This window comes from Miscanthus floridulus, chromosome 7, assembly GCF_019320115.1.
Source record: "Miscanthus floridulus cultivar M001 chromosome 7, ASM1932011v1, whole genome shotgun sequence".
In the NCBI taxonomy this organism is placed as follows: Eukaryota; Viridiplantae; Streptophyta; class Magnoliopsida; order Poales; family Poaceae; genus Miscanthus; species Miscanthus floridulus.
The window spans coordinates 7,846,714-7,858,585 of record NC_089586.1 but is presented as its reverse complement, the minus strand read 5'-3'; the positions used below and the strand labels follow the sequence as shown (position 1 = coordinate 7,858,585).

The window sequence follows — 11,872 nt, the reverse complement described above, 5'->3', positions numbered from 1 at the left end:
AACCCACTTACATCCTCTTACTGCTACTCTCTCTGTCTTAAAAACAATACAATTTTTACGACCTGAGGAGTCAAACAATTTTAGTTTTTTTTTATCAAATTTATACAAAAAATTACTAATATTTATGATACCAAGTAAATATCATTAGATTAATTATGAAATATATTTTGTTATAGTAAATCGAAATATAGATATAAATGTTTTTTTATAAATTTAGTTAAATTTAAGAAAGTTTGACTCGTCTATAATCTAGAATTGTATTTTTTTTTTTTTAAGATGGAGGGAGTATGTGGTTATTGGTGTGCCTCAGAACCGCCTAGTACAGGGTTTTTTCTTACAAAAAAAAAGAGAGGAGGAGACCCTGTGGTGGAGCCCATAGGTCAGTTGGCTCACCGGTAGCAGGAGGACGCGGTTCCCGACTACTCGGAGCAGGGGAGCCCGCCGCCCCCGCCACGCGACCCAACCAATGGCGCGACTCCGCGCGGTCCGAGGCCATCGGGGCCGTCGGATGGGCGTGACGGACGGCCGCGGCTGGCCCAGCACAGAGACCCTCGCGATTGGCTCGGGCGTCCACGCGTCCGGCTCCTACTGGTCCAGGTCGGACTGGTGACGTCCCGGCCGACGCGACGGGCGCCGCGAGATCCCGAGCCACCCGAGTTTAAAACCCGTCCCCGTCTCTCCACCACCTCCATCAGACAGACTCGACTCGACAGCCAGCAGTTGGAAACCAAGGATCGATCCAGGAGCTTCCAGAAGGCGAGGAGGAGGAGAGGGGGATCGCGTGCAGCGTTGAGGTGGTGCTGGTGTTGCCGGCCATGGATCGGGTTCGCGGATCCGCGTTCCTGCTCGGCGTCCTGCTCGCAGGTACCTACCATGCGATCCCATCGTCTCGTGCGGTTCGGTTTCTCTGAGGTTTTTGTTTGTTTGTTTGTTTGTTTTATATTATTGTGAGATGTGAGATGAGATCTCTGGGGCTGGGGTTAGATTTGATAGTGCCCTGAGATGGCTCGCGCTCGATCTGCGTTTGATATTATGTTCGGATCATGAATTGAGGAGCGGGTGCTAGCGATGACGGGACACCGTAGAGTGTTCATGTGATCTAATATTTAGACTGTTTCTAGGTAGTATTTCCTTGATCTAATTGGTAAGTACCCATCCGAGACCAAGGGATGCAGTTGATGCAGTTTTTTTCTCTCTCCCCCTGAAACTGAGTAACGTTCACTCCGACTGAGTCCACACATTAGCTAGCGGTTTCAGACTTCATTTCATAGGCTTCATTACTGCCTCGATCTGTGATTGGTTCGGTCAGGATCATGGTATTAGAAGAGAATGTAATGGTACGGAGCAGACTGTGTGATTCTCATTTCATGTCCTAAACATCCAGTTATTAAATTTATAATTTATAATTTATAATTGAACTAAATGTAGGTGTCTAGTTTTTTTATATATAGATTAGATTACCTGAAGCATCCAGGTTCAGTGCAATTATTGTAGTGTGTTTGAATTGACTCTTTACTGATGTTAATGCTGCCTCAATTACATTTCATTTGCTGCTGCATATGTGCTGGTGACTTCAGGGATAAACATGATCAGTGTCGCTTAATCATTATTCTTCTGTATATATGCAGGATCCCTGTTCGCGTTTTCAGTTGCTAAGGAGGAGACCAAGAAGCTCGGGACCGTGATCGGTATCGATCTCGGTACCACCTACTCCTGTGTCGGTGTGTACAAGAATGGTCATGTCGAGATCATCGCCAATGACCAGGGTAACCGTATCACACCCTCATGGGTTGCCTTCACCGATAGCGAGAGGCTCATCGGTGAGGCTGCCAAGAACCTGGCAGCCGTCAACCCTGAGAGGACCATCTTTGACGTCAAGCGTCTCATCGGAAGAAAGTAATACCCCTCTCGCACAGTTACTTCTATCGTATTTCTTCTTGCTGTGGATTATGTCTGGTGTCCTAACTCCTAACTGTAATGCCCATTGTTTAGGTTTGAGGACAAGGAAGTCCAGAGGGACATGAAACTTGTTCCCTACAAGATTATTAACAAGGATGGCAAGCCCTACATTCAGGTCAAGATCAAGGATGGGGAGAACAAGGTCTTCAGTCCCGAGGAGATCAGTGCCATGATTCTTGGCAAGATGAAGGATACTGCTGAGGCGTACCTTGGCAAGAAGATCAACGATGCTGTCGTCACTGTCCCTGGTTAGTAACTGAACGATTCTGCTGGTTACCTCTAGTGGTTGTTATGTAAAAATGTGGTGGCTGACTTCTTTATGTTGTGTCTTTTTGCAGCGTACTTCAATGATGCGCAGAGGCAGGCAACCAAGGATGCCGGTGTTATTGCCGGCCTCAATGTTGCTAGGATCATCAATGAGCCAACTGCTGCTGCTATTGCCTACGGTTTGGACAAGAAGGGTGGCGAGAAGAACATCCTTGTCTTTGACCTTGGTGGTGGTACTTTTGATGTCAGTATCTTGACCATTGACAACGGTGTCTTTGAGGTGCTGGCCACCAACGGTGACACCCATCTTGGAGGTAAGAGAATTTTCTCATTAAAGCTTTCTAGCTATCCGATGCACTTAGGCAATACAATACTTCTGCTTATTGTACTATCACCTTATTGTCTGATGATGATGCCATATATTCATAGGATTCATTGATCTGAATCTGAATGGCTATGGTGCCAGATATATTGATAGAATTGCACAGGCTGTCTGCATTCAAGTTTATGATGCGTGCACTTTTTTTAGATGAATGGATTCATCATCCATACATTGAATCTGCACTGTATATTTACTTGTCATTAGGAGTTACATGGACACACTTGCTTTTACTGTTGATATATTTCATGCATAATCACATTTCCTGTGAGCTAACACTGTTACGTGCCTATTTATGACTGAACTGTATCATCTCTTCATTCAGGTGAGGACTTTGACCAGAGGATCATGGAGTACTTCATCAAGTTGATCAAGAAGAAGTACAGCAAGGACATCAGCAAGGACAACCGTGCTCTTGGAAAGCTGAGGAGGGAAGCTGAGCGTGCCAAGAGAGCCCTCAGCAACCAGCACCAGGTCCGCGTTGAGATCGAGTCCCTCTTTGATGGGACTGATTTCTCGGAGCCGCTGACCCGTGCCAGGTTTGAGGAGCTGAACAACGATCTGTTCCGCAAGACCATGGGCCCTGTTAAGAAGGCCATGGAGGATGCTGGCCTTCAGAAGAGCCAGATCCACGAGATTGTCCTGGTTGGTGGAAGCACCAGGATTCCCAAGGTCCAGCAGCTCCTGAGGGACTACTTTGATGGCAAGGAGCCCAACAAGGGTGTCAACCCTGATGAGGCTGTTGCCTTTGGTGCTGCAGTGCAGGGAAGCATCTTGAGCGGCGAGGGTGGTGACGAGACCAAAGGTTCGGCTCATGTCTTTGTGCTCTTTCCCTACTGCTAGCTGTTTTTGTTGTTGTTGTTGTAAGTGATCATCCTGCTTACATGAGTGTGATTTTTTGCCTTGGTGCAGATATCCTCCTTCTTGATGTGGCTCCCCTCACCCTGGGTATTGAGACCGTCGGTGGAGTCATGACCAAGTTGATCCCAAGGAACACTGTCATCCCGACCAAGAAGTCGCAGGTGTTCACCACCTACCAGGACCAGCAGACCACTGTCTCCATCCAGGTATTGACTTGCAGCCTGCTCTCCCCTCTCTGCTGGAATCTCCATAATCAGTTGCGAGCTTGGTAGTAATGACCTGTTTTGTTTGTGATCCATACAGGTCTTCGAGGGTGAGCGCAGCATGACCAAGGACTGCCGTCTTCTCGGCAAGTTCGACCTCTCTGGCATTCCACCAGCTCCAAGGTGCGTTGCTGCTACTACCCTCTTTTTGTTGAACCAATCATAATCCGTTGTTGTCTGACCAATGCTACTTTGTGAACGAATTCTGCAGGGGCACTCCCCAGATTGAGGTGACCTTCGAGGTGGATGCCAACGGTATCCTGAACGTGAAGGCGGAGGACAAGGGCACCGGCAAGTCGGAGAAGATCACGATCACGAACGAGAAGGGCCGCCTGAGCCAGGAGGAGATCGACCGCATGGTGCGGGAGGCGGAGGAGTTTGCGGAGGAGGACAAGAAGGTGAAGGAGCAGATCGACGCCCGGAACCAGCTGGAGACGTACGTGTACAACATGAAGAACACGGTGGGCGACAAGGACAAGCTCGCCGACAAGCTGGAGGCGGAGGAGAAGGAGAAGGTGGAGGAGGCCCTCAAGGAGGCGCTGGAGTGGCTGGACGACAACCAGTCGGCCGAGAAGGAGGACTACGAGGAGAAGCTCAAGGAGGTGGAGGCCGTGTGCAACCCCATCGTCTCGGCCGTGTACCAGCGGTCGGGTGGCGCCCCTGGCGGTGACTCCGAGGGTGGCGTCGACGACGACCACGACGAGCTGTAGATGGTGGCGACGTGGAGTGACGGGAGCCAAGCCAAATTTTGTAATGGTGGTTAGGGTGGGAGGGGCATCTGGTGGGTGACTCTGGACGGTGGGTTTCATCTCTGCGGACAAAAACTAATCTTCGTGCTGCTCTGCCATTAGCCGTGCTGAGCGTAGAACCGTTTTTTTTTTTCTACTTCCTTGTGATTGTTCTTGTTAGAGGATTCGCATTGGAATTTTATGTGAAAAAGAAGATGCACTTTGAAGACTTGTGTTTCCCTTTTCTATTCCTAGTTAATAATGGTAATGAAATGGTGCAAAATAGATTGCTCCGCGCCTCAGCCAAGCCGAGAGAGAGAAAAAAATGTGCTTGACTGCTTCTGTGAGATTGGGGCCTCAACGCTAGCCCATGAGGAGGAGATGAGATTGGGGCCTCTGATGAGGTGGCCCAGGCGAATTGATCTGGAAACTGAACGGGGCTGCCTTTGTTCTGGGCTGGGCTAGGCTAGTTGAAATTCTTCGACGTTCGGTTTGCCGTCCACAAGAAACACAACGATATTCCCTCAATATATATGCTTGTATTATATACATGCATTCGTCAACCTCTCCATGCATGTCTCCGGGCTTGCCCACTTCATTTTCTAGTCATTGTTGTAGGTCACTCTGGCGGCGTCCTAATTTTGACCGAACTTTTACACCCAGTATCTACGATATCAAATATGTTTCGTTAATTAAATTAAATTTATTCATGAAATATGTGTTGATACTAGATATTGCGTTAGTTGCTAATATAGTTTCCTGTGAACTTGGTAAAAAAAAGTTAGGAAAAATAGATTCAGAGCAAAACTAGATACAATTTGGAACGGAAAGTTGATAGTCGGTCCTGCTAGCTCCTAGCTGAGTCCCACACGCAAAAGCAATGCCCCGGTGGATCCATCGATTTTTTGAGACAATGAGCACCACATTACCACAAGAAAATCGGATCTCTGACCATAGTATAGTAATAAGACGAACGAGCTTAGGACAGGTGTGTGCGCGATGGAGAGGCAGCTTTGTCCCTGCGCTCATTCTTCCAACGCATTACAAGTTTGGTCGACTAGAGGACGTACTCACTCCATCATAGAGAGAAAGAATCTTACGATTAGTTTGGTCATCAAAGTCAAATTATTACAAGTTTGATTTGAGTTCATAGAGAGAAATTAATATTGACATCTATAACACACCAGACAGATATATTATTGTGAAACTATATATTAGATAACAAATCGAATGGTACTAATTTGATCACTTCTCCTATATTTCAGGTGCCTGAATTTTAAAATGATTTCAGGCAACACTTTTGTACCACTAACTAGTACAAGTAAATAGTTACCTTTATGATTTGTTATTTGTCTTTGTGTCATAACATATTAAACTTTTGTCCTTGTCTTCCTATAGAAAATAATTGTAAATTATTAATTGTCTTTGTGCCAATATAAATCAGATTTTATCGCGTTTGTGGTTTTGTCTAACGGACTTTTATTCTCGGTACAAAAAATTGCAGTTTCTGCCTACAGAATTCACTACACCAAAGCATCAAGATTAGCGATGGACGGTCTGACGCTAAAAGTGGCTATAGCGATAGACAATCTGACGCTAAAAAGTTATAGCGACAGACTTCTACAGACGGTGTAAGTCTTGTCGCTAAAAATCTTTAGCGATAGACAGTATTTTTAGCGACAGGTAGTCCGTTACCCTGAATTTTTTTAGCGACAGATAGTATGCTGCTACTCTTTAGCGACAGATAGCCTGCCAATACTCTATTGTGACAGACAATTTGAAGTTACAAATGTTTTTAGCCACTGATGGTTTGACGAGATCATTTAAATGCATTTAAAAAAATAAAATGTCATTTGGTTGTAAATTAATACAAAAGTAACATCATTGTGCACGTTTCTCATACAAATAGATTCATTCATGACCAAGTCCAAACACTCACTAAGACATACATATATGGTCAGCCATTACAAATATGAATCAATGATTCATCAATGATAAGTCTACAGTATCAGCTACCTGTATCCAAAAGAGATAGACTAGCACCTAAATTAGCTTTGAGTGACAAATCATCCACAAACTTGCTAACTAGCACTGTAGTAGACCCTGAAACCAAAACCTAATATGCAATTGTAACATGTTAACATAGATCATGATCAAGTAAAGTTACTATGCTTCATTTTTTGTTAAATTAATTGGATCTTAAATAATGTGTATGTAGATTGGTACTTAGAGAAAAATTGAAGGCCTCATATTGGGACTTTCTGTATCTTTGAAGCTTACTTATGTGCCGAGCAAGTCAAATCATGTAGTAAATAGATGCTCCAAAGAAACCTAACTAGTCAATTAACACTTGTGCTACTCAACCTAATGTTGCGATACAAACACATGCAAATTAGACCTCGTCATATCTCCTGGGTTCAACGAGATAGTTTAAATGAATAAAAAATAAATAAAAATTTATCATAGCTCCTATCTCAAGGCCAGGACAATTTTTGCCTACAAATTGTACATATGTCACTAGCTCCTATCTCAATTTTCTTATCACAGCTCCTATCTCAAGTTTTCATGAAGCTTTTTTCTCACTGAAAAATATGCAATTGCAGCCCATGTAAAGGAAAACAAACTAGGATCTATTGCAACAGTGTGCATCACATAGTCTATATATCACAAAATAGTTTATATATCACATAACTACATAAGATTGTTGAATTGAATATTGAACTGCATAAATCAATCATTTATGTGCTAGCAATTGACAAAAATCTGATTACAGTGTTAGAGCAATCCAACTCACCACAGAGCCTAGCCACGTCCTAGTTCTCTTTGGCCTAAACATGAGGACGGGTCCTTATCCTGTAGTGGCGTGTACTGTGAGCTCCGTGGTTGCCTCTGCTAGCTCCCTACATGTTGGACAACAACAACCTAAGCATAAATAGGTAAATTCATATAAGTTTAAGTTTTGGGTTGCAAAGCAGAGCAGCGATGGGAGAAATCAAGAACTGCAGAGCACGTATCCACACCATGCGCATCTATTCTATTCTGTTCTATAATTAGTGCTAGAAAACAATAGAAGATTTCACCCCAGCACATATGCTGGTATGCGCAAGCAGAGTATATAATACGTTCATATCTACACACTCTACCTAATAAAAACCAAATGTGAAGATGGAAACTAAAATATGAGCTAGCTAGACAGCAAGGAAAGAAACCTGAGACGGAGAGGCGTGGATGCTGCGGTGGTGTTGTGGTGGCTCCATTCAGCTTTAACCTCTAGATCTACCACCGCTGTAGCTCTTCTTGGGCTGCAAAAGCTTCTCAGGTTCGGCCATAGGCACATGGCCTCACAAGCGTGTCCCAGCCACCACCGCCGCCCTCCCCCACATGCGCCAGCCCGCCCCAACGTGTGCCCTCCATCGATGAAGGCGCGAGCGGCTCATGGGAGCGTCATCCGCACCGTCCGTAGCACCCCCAACAAGGAGGAGGTGCAGGACGGGGGAGGAGCGGTGGAGGGGCGTCGAACTCGGTGGTGGAGAGCTAGATGGGAGAGAGACAAAGAGGGAGTGGTGCTGGCGGCTACTGGGAGGATGGAGATGCTGAGTTTAGGGTTTACTTTCTAACGGGCTCGAACTGGGCCTTGTAGTGTTTAGGGTTCAGGGGAGAAATAGAGCCTGGGTTCTTCTGTGTTCATGGGCTGGGCTAAAATAGCGAGTTGGGCTAATGCGGAACCATTTTTTTAGCGACAGGCCGCATGACGATATAAGCGGTTTTAGCGACAGACCGCATGACGATAAATATACCTATCTATACCGACAGATAGTGAATCGGTAAACGAGGAAACAACGACAGATGATCTGTGAGTAATCTTTAGCGACAGATCATTCATCGATAAATATAATTTTTAGCGTCAGACATCTAACGGTGATGCGGTGTTATGGTGTAGTGAATTGCGATAAACAAAATCTGTAATTTTAGTATAAAATATATGCAATAACCATCGCCTGAAAGAAAACTAAAATTCAGGCACCTGAATTTTAGCAAATCCCTAATTTGATATATCAAATTTGGTTAAACTTATAGTAGTTTGGCTTTGACAAATTTATAGGACATGATTGGTTGCTTGCACAAAGCAGACATTACAATAAGGGTTATACAACATAAGATAAAGACTGCAAAAGTGAATGTAATTTGGTGTTCTTTGGGGCGCATTAGTAAGTGGACTCCATCTAGTAATGCATAGTTCTATGTTTGGTTTGTGCAAACTCTTTTACAGTAGTACACACGAGATCAAGCATCGAACCAATAATGGTATTTTTCGTGAAACACCCTCGGAACGATTCTCTCCAGCACCCACGCCAGAGCCAGAGCTAGAGCTAGAACCCTCTTCTCTCTTCTTGGAAAAGGAGTAAATGATGAAAATTTGGAACAGAGAAAATTTTTCTTTCTAATATTATTAGGTATATATGTATAGATTAGCATAGACAGATTAGGTTGGTCAAAGCGTAGGATGGTTTGAAACAAAACTAGGATGGGGAGAGAGCATCAACAGTTTCTTTGTTGAGGCCTTGGCTGGTTCTGCTTCCTTAGACCGTGCGGCAAGGCAGAGGGAATTGTTGATTTTTCTGTGAGACGGCACCGTCGATTGTTAGTTCAATTCAATTCTTAGCTCTGTAACGAGTGACATAGAGATAAATCACATGCACCATGACACCATTTGGCGGGATTACCGTGGTGAGCAAGCTACAATCAATTTTTAGGGTCTATTTAGCTAGATCAGTTAAGGCTAGTTACTGGTTGAGACCGAAATTATTGCAAATTAGCTGGGGTTAACTAACAACTAGTTGAAGGCTTAGCAAAAGATAGTTCGTTCACCTATTATCTCTCCTGCTGGGATGTGATAGGACTAATTTTAACTAATTTTTAGCTAGCTAATAATTAGCTCTTAAGTATCAAACAAGTCCTTAATTGTATCCAAATACGGCCTGAGATAGTGTCACACACGCAAACGCAAAAATGCCTGGTGGATCGATGGAGGAGATCGATTGTGTGACTGAGTGAGACCATGTGTATGTAACTATGTATGTATACGGATAGATCAGTGACGACAACGCACACGCTCGATCGTGACTTTGGTGACTATATAAGCTGGTCTCTCCTACTAGCTAGAGCTAGCAAGACGAACGAGGACAAAGGGTGTGTGGTGTGCGATGGAGAGAGAGAGAGACACCTACAGCTTTGTCTGGTGCACTCGTCGTTCTTCCAAACAAAGAGACCGTAATCTCGGATCTCGACGTAGCTAGTGTGGGACGTGTAAACCCTCCATAGATTCCATCCATACCACTCGTCCTGGATCGGATGGACGACGGCGTCATGCCATTTTGGCCCCGTTCGCTTCGCTGAAAAAACAAGCCGAAATACTGTTCCGGATGATTTGTTGTGAGAGAAAAAACATTGTTCCGACTGAAAAAACAAGCTGAAAAAGACGGATTATAAGAGAAGTGAATAGGGCCAAAGGGGTTATCGAAACCAGGAATGTTATACAACATATGTGTGTTTCTTGGTTTGTTGACACATGGATTTTTAGTCCGTCGGATCGTCTCGCGCGTGTCTCCTGGGTCGTTCGATGAGGCGTTTCTATTTTGTTTCTCTGACCTGCGGACCTCCATGCGGACCTTAAGGCCACGCATCGACTCACTTCTACAGTGGGTGAGACCGGCTGCAACCTTTCCCCTTCCTCTATCCTCTTCTCGCCCAGGCGCAGCGGCGCACATTTCCGGGCACGACGCCCACCTACCGAAGGCCACGGCAGGGCAGTCCTCCATGGCCGCGGTCGGCGAGGGCCCGTGTGAGGTCCCCGAGCGGCGGCGCGGGTCGCGACCGGACGAGGTACCCGAGCGGCGGCACAGGTCGTGCCTGGACGAGCTCTCCCGAGCAGCGCGGGCGGCGGTCGTCTCCAACGACGAGGGCGCAGGGCGCCATTGCTAGAGGTCAGCAGGTACCTTGGTACGGTGCGCGTTGTCCCTTGATTTGAACTCTGTTGTTGGGGGTCATTGGTTCAGTAGATCTGGTTCTGTAGTTGTTTGATTGATTGTTCTAGGATTTGATGGTATGTTGGATGTATTTGTGGTTCGAGTCCATGAAGGAAATGGCAATGAGATCCTAGAGTTGACTGTGTAGCCTGACTGCATATTGTTATATTACTTGACATGGAATTTTACACATGTTTTTTTCGTAGATCCATGCAGTGTGTTGCTGGTCTGTTGTTTGTAGTGTTAAATCTGTTCATTTTCGGCACCTATGTGGTACTAAAATACTGATTGGATGGTTCTGGAGTACAATTTGTCAACTCTTGAGCTGGCTGATTGATGATGAAACAATTACCTCAAGCGCTTTTATTCCACTTATACCAGTGATGGAAAGCTATATTATCATAGCTTTTGTGGTTTTCAATCTGAAACTACAGATCAAGAGTTTGTTCTGATTTTTTCTTCGATTTTGTGTTAGATTTTTCTTCTTTCGGCCATGTGAAGATAAAAATCTTAACTAGAAGATATTTGGATCAGTTTTTTTAGTTTCCTTTTGGTTTAAGTAATGGGAGAACCTTAGCGTTAGCACAGGCAATAATGTTATATATAAAAAAGTAGACTTTCGGTTTCTGCCAACTCATTAGCGTTAATCTAACTAAGTATTGGACTGTTATCTTGTGACAACATTCTGGGCTTGCAGCTCTATAAATGATGATCTTACTCGGTTACTCAGATTCCCCTTTAGGACATCTAAATGGATGATGCAAATTCGAGTTTCTGATGCGCTAATGCCCAATGATATATATATTTATTTGTTTCCCTTTCCATTTCTGGGATAAAGTACTGCTCTGAATATTCACAATGTCGTAGTTTCTAAAACTCATCAATTGAAAATCTGTTGTAGGACTGATTTATTTCTATTGTTTGATTGTTTGGGCATTTTAGAATGAGGATGGAACAAAGGTTGAATATAGGGTGTGGAACCCCTTTCCGTGTTTGATTGTTTCTATTGTTTCCGCCTGTCGGTCGCCTCCTCCTCATTTTAGAATGAGGATGGAACAAAGGACTGATTCATTTCTATTGTTTGATTGTTTCATTGTGTGGAACCTCCATGCGGACCTCAAGGCCATGCAGGTCGCGCTCGCCGCTGGACGCGTCGACCTCCACGCCCACGTTCCACCACCAACGACTCCTCCAGATGCTCCTCCGTGCCATGTAGGACAACACGGCTGGGACCTCTGGTGCGTGATTCGTCCTTGTTCTTCCTCTTTGTATCTATGTTCCTCATCGGTTGCATGATTTATCCGATCTCCTTTCCTAATGTGGTGTGGATTTGCTAGATCCCCTTCCTGATATGGTGCTTGATTCTTCCTCTGGTGTGAGGAGCTTGTT

General features: G+C 44.7%; 1 protein-coding gene, 1 non-coding gene and 1 pseudogene across 2 annotated transcripts; all 3 read left to right on the top strand.

Annotated features, from left to right (window-relative positions):
- Nucleotides 1–706: 706 nt before the first annotated feature.
- Nucleotides 707–4,684, top strand: LOC136462460 (luminal-binding protein 2-like). Its single transcript, XM_066461556.1, has 8 exons — nucleotides 707–864; nucleotides 1,629–1,896; nucleotides 1,993–2,207; nucleotides 2,298–2,540; nucleotides 2,931–3,410; nucleotides 3,518–3,672; nucleotides 3,770–3,852; nucleotides 3,941–4,684. Exons 1-8 carry the CDS (start codon nucleotides 816–818, stop codon nucleotides 4,437–4,439), a joined length of 1,992 nt encoding a protein of 663 aa, XP_066317653.1. The 5' UTR covers nucleotides 707–815; the 3' UTR covers nucleotides 4,440–4,684.
- A 6,126-nt stretch (nucleotides 4,685–10,810) lies between these two features.
- On the top strand, nucleotides 10,811–10,916 carry LOC136468285 (small nucleolar RNA Z194). The gene has a single exon (XR_010761801.1). It is a non-coding gene; the product is annotated as a small nucleolar RNA Z194 (small nucleolar RNA).
- Nucleotides 10,917–11,182: 266 nt separating this feature from the next.
- On the top strand, nucleotides 11,183–11,265 carry LOC136468300 (small nucleolar RNA snoR60; annotated as a pseudogene).
- Nucleotides 11,266–11,872: the final 607 nt, after the last annotated feature.